Here is a 19,742-nt window from a genome sequence, read left to right on the forward strand (position 1 = left end):
AGATGAAACATTCAGATATATAAAAAAAATCTCCCTTATGAGGCCTAATAGAACAAATCAATAAACAGCTTTAAATGAGATCTTCAGGCAAATTGGAACCAGCAGCGCTTCCATGGTCACATAGGTGCAGTTTATTCAATTAAATATGTTAAAATACTAAAAGCAGGCACATTTTTTAGAAACAGAAATTCTCCAAACCCACTGTGAAGGATCGACTGGAGGATGACGTTGTTCTTGTTGTCTGTGCCAGACATTTGCTGTGATTAGAGACTTGACTACTTATCAGGTATTGGTGGGGTTTTTTTTTCTCCATCTTTCTAGACTCATTTCACAATGTACTATGATAGTCAGGATCAAGAACGAGACATCAAATAGACAAAGCAAGATATGAAAAGCCAAATAAATAAATTGTCAAGATATCACCTGAGAGCCAAGTGAAGTCTTGAGCCACAAGAAACTGGAAGACCACAAGAATATCTGGCTTCCCATGAAAATACGTCTGGGCAAATTGGAATGCCTGAAACGTTTTGCAAAACGCTGTATCAACGTGGCAGATAGCTTTGTCCAATTCTTGTTTGACCACATCCTAAATGCTGATGTTTTCAAATGGATGCCAAACAAAAGAGAAATTGTTTAGCCAAAATAAATAAATGAATGTATCCCTGTATTATAAAACTAGAGAATAATCTGGAATAAATTACATACAGCATCCCACCACATTTATTGGCACCACTAGTAATGGTGTATAAAAAAACATAAAATTAAATCACCTTTTCCTCCAGCTGAAGAAATATTTTCCTCCCTTGCCATTCTCCTGAACGTGCTTTGTGGTCTTTGTTGAGTCTTGTTAATAACATTTTTTTTTTACAAATTTTAATCAATGCTGTGACTGTAGATATGTAGGCATGTAGACATGCAGCTATTGTATTTTTTTTTTTTTTGTGGCCATGTTCTCTTTCTTATTTTGAAGACTGAATAAGAGAAATTGACCAGTTTCACATAATCTTTATACATTATACATAAAATAAAGTAATGAATTATTGGCTAAAGGTTTATTGACACTCTGATCAATTTAACAAAGTAAATTATGCATTAAAGTTACTGCATATTGACTTGTTTGGAGTGTCCATAAATGTGGTAATGTGGTTGCTATTATTATTGCTGGATTTATTTTTTCAAACCAAATGAATGTACCCAAATTAGTGGTTGCATTTTCCAAATTATTTTCTAAATTATTTTGCGTTAGATTCTGAAATTATATATAATAAAGCATATATATTTATTTTAAGAGTCTTTACAAATATTTTTGTTGGTGGTTAAAATGTGTAGGGGCTGCTGTACAGCCAAGGAAAATCAAAGCAAGTACCTTTTTAAATATTTAACCTTGAATAGTTTCTTTCAGTTTTTTCAGAGAAGGAGTACGGGATTCACGATGACATTTTCACAAAAGCTGAACCGAAGCCCGTCATATTCACTAAGCAGTAACTGAATTGAAACTCAGTCTCGGATTACTTTTGAGAATAGCTGCCTTGTGGTCGTCACTGTCCACACGTCTGCACATCTTTGTCTGGATATTTTCCTTATTCAAAGTTGTGGTGAAGGATAGTCCGACATTTTTAATCCAGGTGTTTCAGTTTGCTCCAGTCGTCCATAGAAAGTGAGTTGGTCTGGAGGTGACAGGAGAAGTGGGGTTTCCCAGCTCTGTCTCCCCCACTGTGAGCTGGAAAAGGCTCTAACCAGTGGGACAGTAAACTGGATAAAGTAGAGCATAATAAACTGGATGAATAGGCGGGTCGTGTGGTGTTGACATTAAGTTTTAGGTCCGGGGCAAATGTCCGCTGAGTGCCCCCGAACTGAAAGTATTAAATTACTGAATAGGAAAGGAACCAGAAGATTCATAAATATTTCCAAAAAAGCCAAACAAGGGCCAAGATTTATAATACTGCCACTTGTGGCTCCTCAATTTTCACGGAAATAATAAAAATGGTTAAGCTAATTTTCTGCTTCTGAAGTCAGAAAAAAGCCTAATTAGTGCAACTTCTTTGTTTTGTTAAAAAAAACAAGTCTCACAGAACAGGACATTTATTTGCAGTCAGGTTTAATGTAAGTTTAGCAACAGAAATAAAATACAATAAATTAGTATTGATGAAAAAAAAAAAACAGAATTAGCATAGCGTTATGTGACTTGAGTGGTTGATTTCTAAACTTGATGAGGGACCTGAGCTAAGCCGCTGCCACAACGTTCCCATCTTTCCATGCATGCTGGTGTACTGAAGATGTGTGTTATATAGTTTAAAACATGACACATGAATTGCACTTTGTCTAAACACCAAGTTTTGTCGCATCTCTGCAGAGGCGGAGGAATCCAGCTTCAGGAAAGTAAAAACCCTGCCTGTTCGCTTAACCAGCTGATTTTAATTGACGGCTCCATCTGAATACCCTTAATAATAGCTTCTAGCTCCTGCTCCTGGCTCCTGTTCCTCGACCTTTCACAGGGTCAACAGTAAGAACTCTGTCATGGGTAGGAAAGGAGCTTCGGTCTGCTGTGCCGAATTCGGACACCCTTTAACTCCGACGTCATTACGTGACAGAAACACACATGGATGATGATGAGAGTCAAATCCGCGCTTACAGCCTGCTGAAAATGAACTACAAAGTGTGCCCATTCTCTCCGGACATTTCCGTTGGTTTCCGTGAGGGGGCTTTGCTGATACGCCATGTCACATAAAGGATTGTGGGATACCTTAAGGCTTCATGGAGCCGGTAAGGGATGTCGTTGGGTTCCTAGGCAAAACTAGCCGTGGGAGGGAGCATACAGACTACTTTTCCTACCTCCTTCCTTACTGACTGCCCTATTCGGACAGCCCTTATTATGGTGACCACTAACACACTTTTGCTTTGGCTAAAGAGTCCCTGCTCTATAAGGGTATTGGGATGGAGGCACTGTCTATGCTGTGGAGCTGGAAATGCAAATGGTTGGAACTAATCCTTAGACCGGCTTTTAACTTTCTGAACCTGGATTCCTCACTTCTGCATCTTTTGAAGTATGAGATGCATCGATTCTGAACAGGGAATTTGTATTAGGATCAGGGTTGAGGAATTTACAGTGTTCTCCTGTGTGAAGATGGGGTATGTTATTCATGCTATTGCATCACCATCTTGATTTTTTTTTTTTTTTGGTTTATATTTAAGGTGCAATTTTCCATCTGGGGATGAATTTTCAATGCTTCTTGAGTATCGCCAATTAATCTATAACTATAGGTCATGACATCAGTTTCCCTTTTGGGGTCAAGCATCCGGCATGCTGAGGTGTGTGAGGTGGACGTTGGTTCTTTAGCTGTGCTGTGAATGTACGATTATATGGCGAGTGAAAGCTGTGGCTCTCTTGAAGAGGGCTTAGCTTATGATTAAATTGTGTCTGCCAAATTGTATTTCTATGGAACTATGTCTTCCTATGCCCTTGAAACAAATGTCAGATAGGCAATTTGGAGACGGGTATGAAGTTGTAAAAGGAGAGTTGAACTGATGTGTGTGTGTGTGTGGGGGAGGGGGAGGGGGTGTGTACCAGTTATTCTCCTGGTGTCTGTAAGTTCATGTACCTGCTTCTGGTGTTTCAACCTGTCTGTTGATCTGAACTGCTGATTTGACTTTCTTGTGTCTGTGTCTGACAAATCACATCCTCATCCATTGCAGGACGTGGAAATAGCTCCATGAGAGCAGTGGTTGAAGTGGAAGAATAACAGGAAGGACAAAAACACAGGGGTTAGCTTTAAAGACAGAAGAAGTCGTAGGGTTGGTGCAGAGGAAGTCGGTCCGTCTCTAGATTTTGATCTCGGTGCGAAAGGTCTGTACGAGCTCATGTTTGGCCGGCTGTCTGCGTGCTCGGACTGTCAGAGTGCCCTCCGGATCCAAGGACGATGTCACAGAGGTGGGGTCGACATCCTCGGGAAGTTGGCACTTGTGGGTGAAAGTGTTCATGACTGAACCATCCTGGGCCAACTGCAAAAAGAGATAAGCTGTTATAGTGGGCAAATGATGTATTTCGGGGGTTTGGTTTCTGATGCTATAGCACCAATACACTGTTCACCTTTTCTGCGCGGACTTCTATCTGATTGTTAGATGTCGTGACGATCACATCCTCTGGAGAGAAGTCTTGCACGTCGACTGTGAACTGGTACGAATCATCAACAGTTTTGATATTTCCAGATCCACCTGAAACCACCAGATAAAGATCATGAAATGTGTTTGATTTCAAGAAAGTACAATTTAACAGATTGAAGGTGCTGGTGCCCTTGTTAAAGGGTTCCATGTCAAATAATTGCTCTTAACACCAGTGGCATAATTACTGGCACCACTAATACTTCTTATACATGTTACTAAAGACCTTTTAGATGTATACCTTTTTTTGATTATTAGAGATTTTCAAACTTATTCTGAGTAATGGCTTCCTGTCACCTTGATGTGAAACGGCATGGAGACCTCGTCGCCTCTGGCCACTCTGCTGGAACCCATATATATATATATATATATATATATATATATATATATATATATATATATATATATATATATATATATGGGATCCAGTATCTTGTCCTTGGATACTTCTGTATAAACCGAGGAAGCCGACTAAGTCAGACCTACGAAACAGTTCTGCAGCTGAAAACGACTTCTTATTTCTTTTGATTGGAGGCATCTTTGATATGCAGTGATTTTAAGACATCTAGCCTTTTTGTTACATTAACGTATAGGAGCCTTGCTTATATCCAAAAGAATCTGTGGACTATAGAGTGTTGCTGGAAACAAAAAAAGAAATAAAACTCTAAATATTTCAAGTGAAAACCAAAGAAAACTTGCCTTCAAATGACCATTGTCACGTAAGAAAGACACACTGGTAAATAACGTAAGCACCTTGTAGATTTTGTCCTTTTCGCTACAGAGCTGTCATTACAATCATTGATATACAACACTAGAGGGGTTATGTAAAGCTCCATATCAGGGACCATAGAGAAGATGCTTTTTAAGTTGTCTCTGTGGCCTGAAATTGTGAAATACTTTGTGTTTCTCTTGTCTTTGGCAGCGTCCACAACAAAAGACAGTACTCAACATCCATCCATCCATTTTCTGAACCACTTTATCCCTCATGGGGTCGCGGAGTACTCAACATCTACTCACAATGCTGTGACCAGGAATCATGTGTCTTTTCAGTTTTAATGACCTCAACCACCATTTTGAAATGAATTAACATAACACACGTGGTCCTTTTCTTTCACCTCTAGCCCCAGCCACTTTACCAGAAACAGAAAAATTAAAAGACAAAATAAGTTTTTCATGGGTTCATCATTTCAGATCTGTTGCATGAAAGTCCATCAGCAAAAGAACACCAAACGTGAGAAAAGTGGACGAGGGGTGAAATAAATACCTGCAGAAAATGATGAACAGGATATAAATAGTATCTTAGAGTCATGTCTTTGTTATACTGGAAACATCTGGCAAATATCCTCAAGTTGATCAGCAACTGTAGGCCAAGGTTTGTTAAGCAGTTCCTTGGGATTCACTCTTATGGTGCTACAGTACTATTTTCCATGCTATCCGTAACATATTCTATCTATTCCCTATAGAAACTGGAACAAACTGTGTCTTTGTGAATTCAGTTTAAAATTAGTCCTTTGCCAAAATGTCTGTTACAAAGAAAATGTTAGTCTGGGGGTGGAGTGTAGGAGCTCTTTTATTGGTCAGGGATTCATAAGGGAAAGTGAGCCAAACAAACAGTTTTTTAAAAATGGTCAGATCTTGGAGTGAAAGAGAGTGAAAGAGCAAACAAAGTTTCAGGAAGAAAAAACTTTTTCAGAATTCAAGCATTTCTATTGTTTCTAACTTTAAACGATGATAAAAAATCTGATAAAACATAAAAAAATAATGATTCTTGTAAAAGACCACATTTTTTGAGTCATTTAGGATGAAAAAAACTTATTTCCTAAAGTAAAGGTCAGAATACAGAGAGAGAGAGAGAGAGAGAGAGAGAGAGAGAGAGAGAGAGAGAGAGAGAGAGAGAGAGAGAGAGAGAGAGAGAGAGAGAGAGAGAGGTTATACAAACTCTAAAAAAAATTGTCAAAATGAGTTTTTATAACATAATCTAGAAGAATTTCATCATGAATGCCATGTATTTGTCAGATTTTGCAAGGGTTATTCACAGCAACAGAGTTAAATGGAAATACACCTATGGACGTATTAAGACAACTCTACAAACACAATGCTTTCTTGTATGACCTCATGGAGTAATCTAAAGACATATGAGACAAGATATCAGGGACAGATTAGTGGACAAGTCTGATTAATCATTGGGTTGTAAAAAAGACCATCAACATACAACCATCAAGCTGTTTATACAGGTGCCAGGTTCTGTGTCAGAGAGATCAATGCATTTAGGTGTGAAATGTGTGAATAAACCCCAGAACAAAAGCAAAAGACATTGTGGACATTCTTCTGCCATCACCAAACCAATCTAAATGCAACTAATCGCCCACGTAAATTCTAAGGCGGGATAACATGCACAAGCAGATAAACTGCACAACGCAGGTCAAATAGTCTCCATATTCTCCACAGCAAGCAGAGGATGACTCTTCTCCACTGACTGCATAGACATAAAAGCCATAAATAACTTGTTCAAGGGGCAACTCGCACATAAGTTACACATTTTTTCATCAAGCGCTTGTGTGCTCCCCATTCTGGGCAACTGCCCATATGTCCAGTATAAAAAAAAAACTCATTGGGTGCGATCTTCAAAATAACAAGCTGGCATCAGTCACCCAAACAATAGCAGAGCTGCTTTGAAGTTCAGCTTCGAGATTATCAGCTGTGGGCTCAGAGGTTTGTTTATTTTCGATCGCCCATTCTCCGTCTATACATGACAGACACCACGACAATGGGCAACGATGGCTCATCTTCCCGATATCGATCAGTCAGAGTGGGGTAGGCTTTTTCCTGCACGTGCACAGCTTTTCTCTGTAGAATCTACAAAAAATACAATGTGGCTAAGATCAAAAATAAATAAGTAGAGCTGAAAGGAATTTTAGACCCAGGTTTCAGAACTTTGTCACGATGTACGCAGTGGTGTGTAGCTTTAAGAAAACAACTGGTCCATTGAAGGAAACACTGAAAACAGGATTGTTGTAGCAGAAAAGAATGACTGGGTATTTTTTTGTGTCTGGCATGGTCACTTGGTTTCTGGCCTCACTGAAATACTGTGTCACATGAGTCTCAGTGTCGTGGAGGGTACTTTCAGTAAGTGACATCATTATAACTTTGTCTGTGTGTGTGTGTGTGTGTGTGTGTGTGTGTGTGTGTGTGTGTGTGTGTGTGTGTGTGTGTGTGTGTGTGTGTGTGTAGACACTGATCACCCAGCAACCGTCTACTCATTTCTCATGCAGACGTCATCCCAGATACTCGGTGTGTGAAGTCACACAGTCGGGAGTCTGTCCAGGACTTACTGCTTTGAGGCTGCTACTGTAGCTTGCAAATGTTACTGTCACCAACGTTCATGCATTTCCTTGGGATTTTGTGCGAAAGTGTAGGAATAACGACATGTTTTTCTGAATATTTCTGCAAATAAAAATCTGTGCTGTTGTATTCAGCGCCCCGGAGTCAATACTTTGTAGAACCACCCTTTGCTGCGGTTACAGTGGCAAGTCTTCTCTACAAACTGTGCGCGGTAATTATTGCCCATTCTTTGCTCAAACTCAATCAGAGTCGACGGAGAGCATCGGCGAACATGTAGCTTACCACCATCAGCGTGTGAGTGAATGGGTGATGGACTGAATGTCGTGGAAAGCGCTTTTGGGTTCTCAGGACTCTATAAACGCTATACAAGTACAGGCCGTTCTGGAAAGTAAACCTCCACCCCAGTCTCAAGTCTTTTGCAGCCCCTCACAGGTTTTCATTCAGCATCATCCTGCATTTGGCCCCTTCAGCCTCCCAACTGTAACCAGCTTCTCTTTCTCCACTAGAGAAAAATATCCCCAAGCATGATGCCGCCACTACCCTATATCACCTTTAAGATGATATATCCAGGATGATACGCAGAGTTAGCTTTTCTTAATAAGTAGCATTTTGCATATAGGGGAAAAAATAAGCTTAATTTTAGCATCATCTGACCATAATACCTACTTCCAGCTTCTTACTTCCTGTGGGCTCGACACACAGGGAGCAACCACCGACAGTGACTAATGGCTTTCATTGCCACCAGGGTGAAAACGCAACACACGGGCTGCGACGACAGCATTTGAAATCGTACTGTTGGATCGCTTGTTTCCCAGAAATTTTCTTGATAATGAAACTGGACGGCCTTTGATTATTTTCAAAGCAGTCCCTGACCAACAGGGATGAAGAGTCAAAAGATTTAGCTGGAATTGACTGAAATCTTGCTTTTATGTCTACTCTACAGAAGAAAAATGCAATCGGGTTCCTCCTATATAACAGATAAGGAGACATTTCAAGGGCGCACTTCACAGCTGATCCAGAGAAATGGCAGTAATACCAAGTCCATATACGTGTAGAAGCTCGCTGGTCGCTTTGCTGGAGGAGGGCAGGTAATTGTCGCCTCATGGCACATGTTCCGTAGGAAATGAATGGAGAGGCAGTGACGTCGCTCCCCGTGTGTCGAGCCCATGACAGCTTTACTCTTGCCACTATTCCATAAAGGTAAGGTTAGCTGAGTGTATGAATAGAAAACAAATTGTTTTCTTGGCAAATTCTCCCACATGGGCTGATGATCTCCAGATTCATGCTCTCCCATCCCAGGTTTGCAGTTCTGCCATGGTCTGTCCATTTTCAAGTGTCGCAGGAGGTTATTTAAAAACCTTACCCTGCTTTTAACTCCTCTACAACTTTATCGCTGACCTGCTGTGCTTCCTGGTCTTACTGATGTCGACTGTTCACTTCTGTTATTAAGACTTTTCAAGGCCTAAGGTCGCGCTGGATTTTATTCGGGGGTATCAGATTAAAGAGGGAAGAATACATGTGTGCACACCTCACTTTTTGGATTTTTACTGGTTAAAAAAGAAAAGCTGAAAACATTTGCTTCCGTTTCACGTTTATGCACTACTTTGTGTTTGTCTACCACAAAAACCCGTCACTCGTTCAAGTTCAAGCGGTGCGGAGGCTTTCACAAGGCATACCATGCTGTGGTGTGTACTCATCCTATGGGATGCTATAGGTGTAGAGTTTCAAACAACACTGCTGTGACCTTGGACCTATAGAGCACACAATCCACGAGCTTATTTAAAGTTCCCATGTCAGATTTTGACACTTGAATCTGGTCTGTGCACCAACACCCCACCAGCTCACACCACCTGGAGAATTACTGAGCCCAGGGACAAACCACACACTTTGAAGTGAAATGTGGCACTTTTTTGAAATGTCTTATTTTGTATTTCGGTCATAGAAGTGCGTAAGAAAACTGGGATGATTTTGTTCTCTCATATCAACAAGATGAGATATCAGTCCTGCCTCGGCTACCTACAACGTATTTTATCACTGCTTTGAAAGGGGGAAAAAAACACCACACCATATTAACTATTGTCGAGGGGAAAGCATACATCACCTTCACAGTTACAGCTGCGCTTTTACTCTTTTTTTTTTTCCATAACATAATGAGCTCTAGAGGCGTTAAGGTTCCCTTCCAACTTACTGGAAAATCCCAACGCGTCGCTCCCAGGCCTCATGAAGGAGCCAAAGTCCTCAGCGAACAGCCCCCGGCTCTTCTCCATGTATGGGTTGCAGGAGGACGAGGTTGAGGACGAAGTCTGGTGGAAACTGCGCTCCGATCGATAGGCGGAGGAGTTGGTCACACTCATGGATGGTTGCAAGTACTGGATAAGGCAGAGGAGGAGAATAGAAGGAGGGAAGAAGGAGGCGGAGAGACGCGGATTCTTCCTGTGCCAGCTCTGGGAGGCCAAAATATTAAAAATAAATCACACAACTCTTTTTTTCCTCTCTTAAATGATCTCCTTTTATGTCTACTTCTTTTCTTTTTCCTCGTCAAGACGGATCGTCCGGCTCTCCTGAAGCCTGATGTACTCCTGGGCTTTATATACGGGTCAGCCTCATGCATGTTTGGGAGGTGGCCCGTGTGTCACAGCTCATTTGGAAAAGGCAAACAGTGTTCTATTTTTATCATGAGACGCACAGAAGGATGAAGAGGAAAGTCTGTGGTTGGAAAAGTTCTGCGTGATGTAGGGCCTGGGGTTAAGCGAGGGAGGGAGAGAGAGAGGGGCTGGGATCCGGCAGAGAGAGGTAGGGAATGAGCATGGGGGGTGGGGGGGGGGTACAACAGTTGTCATTCCTGGCACATCATCCCTAAAATAGCTTCTCTCTCCACTCTCCAACCCTCACTGCACTCCATCACTCCTTCTGTCTGTATCTACGGCTTTCTTAACATTCAGCCCCACATCTTTGACCTGAAATTGGATCCGAGACAGCGCTGCCACCAAATGACTTACAGTCCACTGTTTTTTTACAGCGTAATGTGATCTCATTAGAGAGGGTTTATTTTATCACTCTTCTCACTTGGTAATCATCTGCTTATTAATTGCATCACGTGTACGATAAATACTAAATGTTAAAGATGCTGTCCGGTGGTGAAGCTTTTTTTTTTTTTTTTACCACACTAACAGATTAACAATAAAAACACGGCTGGAAATGAAGTATGGGTTTCCACAGCGGGGTTTCCCAAAATATAGTTTAATAAAAGTTTTTTTTTTATGCAACATTTACCTTTATATCTCATCCTTATTCATACAGATTAGCCTTGTTGAGATCAAAGAGGGACCTGTGCACCCAAAAAAAAAAAAAAAAACTAACATACATGAGAACACAAGAGCATGAAAAGCTGCCGATGTCCAAGGAACTTCCAAGTGTCTTTAAAAGAGTGATTTTACCGGAGAGTTTTAGATATTGCTCCAGGAGGTTCTGGGATTGCGCGGCAGCATCATAAGAGAACTATTTGTCCAGCACAGAACGTCCAGGTGGAGCGTTTAGGGTTAAGTGGTCCTAAGATTGCACGGCTGTGACTGCAGTGTTAATGCAAAAGTTTTCAAGCATGATGGCAATAGTCTAGAATTGATTTGTACATTATAGTTCATTGTTATTACCAATAATATCTCAAAGGGTGGATGGCATCCAACAAGGTTCAGACGGATGTATTCATGTAAATAGCATCTCTGTAACCGTGGATAGGTTACAGAGGAGGTGGGAGCAAGGCGTTGTACGGCATTGAAAAAAAAAAAAGATCTGAGATATGAGAAGTAAATAAATGTTTATCAATTTTTACGTTGAGGTATTTATAGTCTATACAACAGCTGTAGTTAGACTCAGTCAGGTGTGTGTGTGTCACCTTGCTCACACATACCTTTTCAGCTCTATCCAACAAAATTTTCAAAGGAACTGAGATCAGAGCTTATGTAATGGCCACTTCAAAACATTGACTTTGTTGTCATTAATGCGTTTATTATTGATCTCGGGGTATGGGTATGGCCATTGTCCATTTTGAAGATCCAAACACCCCCACTGCAGCATGCTGCCACCGACGTTCCCATCTTTAAAGTCGGGAAGCTGTTCTCATGCTCACAAGCTCCATCCATTTTCCTCCAAATGTAACTCTGGTCATCATGGACAACCACTTCAATCTTAGTTCCTTCAGATCTCCAAATGTGAAGGTTTTTGTTCCCGTGTGAATCTGCAGTCTATAATCTGGCCTTTTATGTCTCTTTTAGAGTAATGGCTTCTTCCTCTCCGCATGACCATTCAACCCATTTCCTTAAACGATTTCTTGCAACCAGCATCTTTGTGAGGTCTGTTGCCTTTGTTCTGCATTGATTCACACATTTCACACTAACACGTTAATTTCTTGGACACAGAACCCGTCTCCTTTCGGGACAGCATAATGGCAGCTCATTCAAATCGTATTCATACTTGCAAAGACATAATTGAAGCAGATGAAAGGGAAACTCCAGACATCAGGAAGCGTTGTAGCCAAGGATGAATCAGACTAGTGGAGGCTCACCGTTCTCTTCCTGACATAGTAAGGTAGCTGATTTAATTTAACGTTTCTGGGATGTCACATGAAGAAGCAGTGTATTTGAGGCGTTGTCTTAAAATGGACCACAGGTGTGCTTCTGTTTGACTCAAAATGTTGTTGATTAGTTTCTCAAAATGTTTTAAAGACAATCTAAAAATCTCAGTGTACAAACATATATGTTTTATATGAACTTATTTGAAAAGTATATATACATTAAAAAAACTGACCATAATGTGACTAACTTCATCCTGTTTGACTGATTTACTTTAAAGCCTCTAAAAGCTACCAGCTGCTGATCCTCTGGGAAAATACAGTTTCCTCGGTCTCCGTCGCTGTAAACGAGAAAGTGGGGGGAGAAAAAAGGAGCCCGGTCTCATATCTCTGCAGATAAGTTGAGAGCAAAACAAAGATGGAAAGAATGTGCTTGAAAACAAAGCCTATAGGCAGGCACAGGGGACTTAGTGGTGACATTACTTGGTGTCTATTAATATCTGCACGAGGTGCGCAGTCGGTCATGATTAGAAAATGCTCGCTGCTCCTTTTTTTTCTAGTTAGTGTCGCTGACAGCTAATCCATTCAAATCCATTTATGGGCTCTTTGAAGGCGTGTGTTTGAGTCAAGCTTTGAAGTTTCATTAAGGGATGTGGAATTTAAGGCACAGCAGCGGATCCATCGATTTGCCACTGATTTGTTTTATTAAACGTCTGCCATTATAATCTTTAAAAAGCCCCAGGTGTTCGCTGCCGAATGGAGACCTCTTTGCTGAAGGTGCCTGTGAGGTTACCAGACATTACCGATCACTCAACTAAGTATTATTTGATTTCAGCCTTATCACCACAGAGCACAGAGCCCCCTGGTCTGGGTCTAAATCCAGCCTAGCAACTCACCTCCTCCCAAACAGGGAACACGCAGAGCACCCTCGGTTTCCTGACAACAGGAATATTGTTGTTTCTCTGTGGCTTTAGTCCTGTTTACCTATAATTTAAGCTGATATTAAGACTCAAGCCCTTTAAGGGAGCAGACGATTCTGTATTTTTAAGTGAAGCTGCTCTCTCTCTCTCTGAAATCACTGTAATCTGTTACGCTACCATGGTTTATACAGAACATAGAATGTTATTTTGTTGATGTTTAAATAGAAACGCAAGAACTGCCGTGATTGTTTCAGAAAGCAATTCAGCCTGTGAATCATAAAACATTACCCAACAGGAGACAGACTACAAAAAAAAAAGGAAAACCTCTGGGTATTTACAGTACATTATCAAGCTTGTGACCAGGCTGCGTTCCCAGTGAAGCACGGACGAGAGCTGATGGGGAGGCTTCAAAAGCTGGCCAAAGATGACAGGGTGACAAATGCGCCACTGATGGGAGATTATTGGGCACAGTGGAAAGAAAGGAGGATGAGAAAGGCTGGAAATGCTCTCCGAAGAGGAATATTCACTCTAACGCTTGCTGGGTTAGAGCATGAACCCAAATGCTCGGTTTATGTGGCTGGGACTCAAGTTGGGTTTTATAATCAACCAAATCTTTGGTGAAAAACGTAATAGGACAAATTCAGAATTAAGTTTTGCCCACTATCTGCTTGTGACCTTGTTGTGCTTTGTGTCATTTATTGTGGGTGTTTTTTTAATGTTTGTAACAACCATGTGAACCCACAGGCACATTTCCATACAATAAAGATTAATAATATTATTCAAGGCTTGTCACTTCAGCCTGCCTGCCCCTTACATTTAAAGTTTTCCCCCCTCATACCTGAAATCAACGACTAGCAGCTTTGTCATGCTATTGGATGCCTCGTCCTGCCTGATATTAAAGCACCTAAAACTTACAAAACACAAATGGCTGATCGATTTGAGCTTTTATTGCACCAAACAGCCCAAATCTTAACTTTGTCCCTAAACCATGACTTAGACTTAGACAAACTTTATTGTCATTTTGTATGTACAGAGTGCATAGAAAACAACATTTCGTTGCATACAGCTTACGAAAATGTAATGAGATTGCAATTGAAATAAGATAACATTACAATATAAAGTGCAGCAGTGAAAAGAATGTAACAATGCAGGAGAAAACAGTTTTTTTTTTTTTTTTTAAAGTGTGCAGAAGAATGTTTAACAATGTTTGTAGTGCAAAACAATACTGGTGCAAAAAAGGCATTCATTTGAAAAGTTCAATTCTGGCAGTGTAAAATAATAATGGTGCAAAAATGCGGTAAACGTTCAGTTGTGTACTTTTAAATTTAAATGGGTTATAAAAATTCAGCAAAGTTGAATTTTTTTTTTGATTTTTTTTTTTTACAAATTGGTTAAGATAACACAACATGCTTCTGGTAACACTATCCACTAAGTAGTTAGAGCAAGCAATTGCCAGCTGTGAGGTATAAGGAACACTATGATTATTGAGCTCTAGTGATTGTAGAGGCAGTAGGCCACTCTATGAGCAGCAAGACTAGCATGCCTCACTGGACTAGACAGTTTGAGCCAATCTCTCGTCATCACTTCTGAATCTATATGAATATTAGCCAAAGTTTCCTAACTGAGTGCCACCTGGATTGGTCTTCTGCTGGTGTCCCTCATCTGGTTCCTGGTTTGACATGTGCATTCCAACATGGGTTCCTCATACCTTGGTAGAAATGAGCCTTGTCTGCCCCCCGCTCAAATCATTCTCTGTAATACTGAGAGACAGTTGAGTGTGCATAAATCCTAGTAGATCAACAGCCCATGTGGTACCAACAACCGGGTGGGCTCACTCACTTAAATCTCCTTTCTTCCCCATTTTAACCCTTTAGCGTTCTGCTCAACAAATTGGTAGAGCATATTTTGAAGCTTTATATCTAACTCAGGCATACACTGAAATTGACATACCTTATTAAGTCTTTTCTACCAATTGGTTTAGACTTGTAATACTCAAAAACTCCACTAGAATGCACTGTGTAATTGAAATTTTGGCCTGTTTAAAAAACGTTGAGGGTCTTGCTCAGGGACCCAGAGTGCAGGCAGTTGGGATTGAACCGGGTACTTGCATCCTTCTCAGAGCACAAGCACACTGCTCTAACCACTCGGCCAACACTCCCCCAGATTAATGTTGTATCCTAAAATGTCATTGCAATGAACCTAATCCATATTTAGTTTAAATGATGTTTAGCTTTAGCTAAATTGTTAATGTTACAGACACAGAATTAAAATCACAAATATTAACCCCCTTTAATGATATGCAAGTTTCTTATTCTTTTCGGATGGCTCCTGCTTTGTTGTATTTCATGAAGAAAAGAGCAGCTGAAGGGAAAGCAGAAAAGATTGTATCGTAGCAACTGGCCTGATTCAAGGAAACTGCATCATAAGGTGCAAGAGGCTTGTGTCGCCAAGCTCAGGAAATCATTACACCTTTCACAACTTTAATAAAAGGATCGTCTTATCTAGGCAGCCAGAGTGATTGCCACCTTAGGGCATTCAGATTATGTAGGTCAGAGTGTGTGGAAATAAACACACTGCATGGCTAAAGTCAGGTTAGTTATTCTATATTCCAGTTTAACACAAAACTACAGAGGCCCTGAAGTGCAAACCACATCAGCAAATCTCTAAACACAACTACAAATAAAAAAAAAAACACAACAACATATTCGAAACAACAAAAGCATCTTGAAAAACACATTACATTAAGAAATATATGAATGAAAAAACACAACAAAATATTGAGAAACACAATAACATAATGAAAACACAACATATTTTAAAAAAAAGTTGATAAAGTAATTAGCACAACAGCATATAAAAACATTCATCTGCAAAGCCACAACAACATCTTATAAAACACAATGGCATTAGTCACATCAGTGGGAAACATGAGACAACGATGATTGGAGGGTAGCATCGTTTGGCTTTTGAACCGGAGGTTACTGATAAAGGTGTCTTCACACCAAATGCGAATGTTGTGGCCCGAGCGTCAGATTTCCATGACATCCCTCATACAGGCGCAACACAGGAGCGATGTGACACAAAGCAAGGCAACAGGCACGCTTTTTGCAAAGCAAAAGGCGCGATTTCGACAATTAAAGCAAACCCAGAGCGACATCACACCTGCGACGGATGCGAAGCGACAGTGGCTGGGGTTAAAAAATCAGAACTTTTGTGTCGCCACAACAGGTCCTGGATGTGCTGTGACATTGGGTAAAGGACTGCGGTGGAGACAAAGCTGTTTTCATTCAACATGGAAGAAAAGCTGATAGAGGCGGTCTGCGGTGGGCCCGGATTATACGACTGAATCAAATACTACTACCGAGACAAGTCCAGAAAGGAAGCCTGCAAATGTGTGTGAGAAGGCTGGAGTGGCAGTTAAGTTAAAGCATCACTAGATGGCGCCATTTTACTAATATAGTTCTGGTTTGTAGCCCGCTGTGTGAATTGCTGGTAATATGTCAGGTGAGCGGCAGCACGCAAAAATGTGAAAAATGGGGCCGAATTCACATTCAATGTGAACGCACCTTTATATCCATATTGTCAAAAACCCGCTACAGACAGAATAACTTCCGGTTCAAAAGCCAAACAGCGCCGTCGTCCAATCAGCGATGTCTAGTGTTTCCCACTGGTACCCACTTCTTCCGATGTGTGAATATCATTGTGTTTTTGAAGATGTTGTTGTGGGTATGAAAATGTAATGTAATGTGTTTGTAATTTTTTATATGTTGTGTTTATTTTGTTGTCCTGTTTTTTATATATATGTTGTGTTATCATTATGCTATTGTGTATGTCTTGCTGTGTTTTTTAATTTGTGTTTATTTCAAGGTTATGTTGTTGTGTTTTTACAAATGTTGTGGTTTTGAATATGTTGTTGAGATTTTTAATTAGTAGTTCTGATTAGAGATTAGTTAATGTGGTGGGCACTTCACGGCCACCGTACAAAACAGAGGCGTTTTTTTTAAGGAGAAATGATCGAAATCGACACTTCAAGTAAACAAATAAAGCTGCAATGATGGAAAAGATTGAATTTATGGAAAAACAGTGAAAGGATGAATTGTAATATATACTCTGATTCAGTGCTGTCCCCATGCTGACCTGCATGTGTGTGCCCGTAAATACATTTCTGTTTTGCTTACACCTAACCCCTACATACTCAGGCACACAGACGTGTATCCATGATGTCAAGGGAAGCTGACTTAATTGATTTCTGCGAAATTTACACTGATCCTTAATTTTAATGACAACTTTCCAAATCCCGTAATGGACATTTATCTCAAAATTCTAATAATTAGAAATTATTCCATTCAAGAAAAATAAAAACTTATTTGAAACACCCATCTTTACTCTTTTCATTATGGTTCACTAAGTTGTGTACCAGTGAGTCCAGAGATTTCTCACTCTCACTATTCTATGTGCTAGAGAGGAGAAGGAGGATATTCTGCTTCAGTGTCATGATATTGGGCGCTTTGGAGATTTCTTTACAAGATCTTCCAGTTTATTCCTGTGTTCTTTGTATATTTGAGTTCTCTTGTATTTTCTATGAGCTCCATTCATGTTACTCAGCTTTCTCCTGTTTCCTGAGCTCTGCCACCTTGCAATCCAGATCATTCAGTTCATCTGTGTCTGCCCGTTATCCCTAATGCCACCCACCTGTTTCCCCCGTTATATAAAAGGGATGTATCATCATAAACCATTCCTTTTCAACTTGAAATCATTCAGTTTTGGTCTATATAAAGTGGAACTGCAATGTTTTGGTCTGAAATCCTTGCTATTGGTGCCCCACAGCTCCTCTCTTACCTTCGTTCTGAGAGCAACTCGTTTTGGTGCTGTCTCTTTAAATCTAAAGGAGGTGCTTCACACCCCACCCCCTTCAGGTTGCAGAGCGTTCCACTACACCACAATTTAGCCATTTTGGTAGTCTGCTGGGGGATGGTGTAATGAGTTGTGCGGGTTAACACACCAAGAAAATTAAAAGTTGAAAGATTTGTGAAATTGGTAATTCGGAAGTCCGTGACCTTGTTTAAAAGTTTAGCACCAAAGTGTGACACAATTATAAAAAGAAAAGTAAAACATAATAGGGACGAAAACTAAATGGTTTTAAAAATATAACCCATGCAGAATATAAAGATATCTACGCTGTCAAGGCACAGTTCTGACTGAGGCGCAGACAAACAGGCAGAGGCAGCATGGTGTGGTAAAAAGTTTTGAATAAGAAATTAAATACAAAACTTCATACGTGGGGAAACTGGAGCATGGCAAATGTGAAATAAACAGACGTCGCGTGGCAAACAGTTGAAACTAGTGAGGCATGAATGAAAAGGCTGGTATATAAAAGCAGAGGAAACAGGTGGCTGGCATGACTTAGATGAGAGGTACAACATGTGGACTGAATAGGCCTAATTGGATCGGGCTATGGCTGAGGAGGACAGACTGAAAATAAACATGAATGGAGCTGAACAGAGATACAAGGACACAATCTGACTGAGAACACAAACACAAGACTACAAGTAAAAATGAATGCAAGAATCAACGACAAGGTAAAAAGTAAAGAAATGCATTAGCATTGGAAAAAAAAACATCTAACAATTCTAAACATGGAGAAGTGAACCTATATGGCAAAACATAAATAGCAAAAAACAACTACAGAATATGGCAAGACTTATAAAACATAATAAATGAAAAGAAAAACATGAATCTAAATGAAAACTAGACCCAAACACCTCAAAATTATGACATATGCTGTACCTGGACAGACTGAATTCAAGGTTTCTGCATTCCTAGAGACTCCAGGTACTCAGCAAAATGTATTTAAGGATAAAAAGGTGTATTTTGCATTAAAAGTCCCCTTTAAGTTCCTGACGGTTCTTGTTTCTTTGCTGGATTGTTATTCTGTCTCTGTTTGTGCCTCGTCTGGCCAAGTGTGTATTTCTACCCTCGTTCTCTGCCTCTTGCCTCCTAGTGGTTTTCTCTGTAAGTTATGTTTATTTTTCCATGAAATATTTCTATTCATTGAGCTCCCTGCCTATCTGCACTTTGGTCCAGCTACAACGCCTTAGATCATGACATTTAGATTCTACATCGAGGCAAAGTAACCACAAAAGTCATTATGTTTTTGATTTTGCACTTTGCCCTTGCAAGCTAACCCGATTTCACCCTCGCTCTCCAGTTCCTGATTTCTGGGCTCGCTTCTTGGGGAAAGGAGCCATAGTTGAGTTTACAAACCCTGTCAGATTTGATTTGTCTTCGATTTAAATTTGCAATGATTTGCACTGAGGTGAATTGCTCTCTGGAAAGTGGGAAAGTAAAGCCGAAACACCACAGAGCTCCAATCTCATGTTGTCTCCTGCACCAAATTAGTGATGTTTCAATCACCGCTGGTTTCCATCATGCTGTTTACCCGTTGTTAGGCCCGCCATCTGATCCCTGGTTTTTGGTGCAGATTTTAGAACCTATATATATATATATATATATATATATATATATATATATATATATATATATATATATATATATACATCCAGAGTTTTAAAAAGATTGCATTTTACCTCCATAACCAACACATGTCTTTATATTTCACTATGTAAGCAGCTTCTTTGCATGTTTTTGTTTGTACTGTGCAAAAATTTTAGGTATGAAAAAAAAACTAAGAATGCTTTTAACAATAGGAGTGTTAATAGATTATTCTCGTCAATTAACAAAATGTAGCGAGCGAA

At 40.1% G+C, this 19,742-nt stretch overlaps 1 protein-coding gene across 1 annotated transcript; it reads right to left on the bottom strand.

The window, feature by feature from the left end:
- Positions 1 to 3,751: 3,751 nt before the first annotated feature.
- hspb7 (heat shock protein family, member 7 (cardiovascular)) lies at positions 3,752 to 10,132 on the bottom strand. Its single transcript, XM_012861879.3, has 3 exons — positions 9,689 to 10,132; positions 4,088 to 4,212; positions 3,752 to 3,999 (listed from the first exon to the last, which is right to left on the bottom strand). Exons 1-3 carry the CDS (start codon positions 9,852 to 9,854, stop codon positions 3,820 to 3,822), a joined length of 471 nt encoding a protein of 156 aa, XP_012717333.1. The 5' UTR covers positions 9,855 to 10,132; the 3' UTR covers positions 3,752 to 3,819.
- Positions 10,133 to 19,742: the final 9,610 nt, after the last annotated feature.

The sequence above is a fragment of the Fundulus heteroclitus genome, chromosome 1 (genome assembly GCF_011125445.2).
Source record: "Fundulus heteroclitus isolate FHET01 chromosome 1, MU-UCD_Fhet_4.1, whole genome shotgun sequence".
In the NCBI taxonomy this organism is placed as follows: Eukaryota; Metazoa; Chordata; class Actinopteri; order Cyprinodontiformes; family Fundulidae; genus Fundulus; species Fundulus heteroclitus.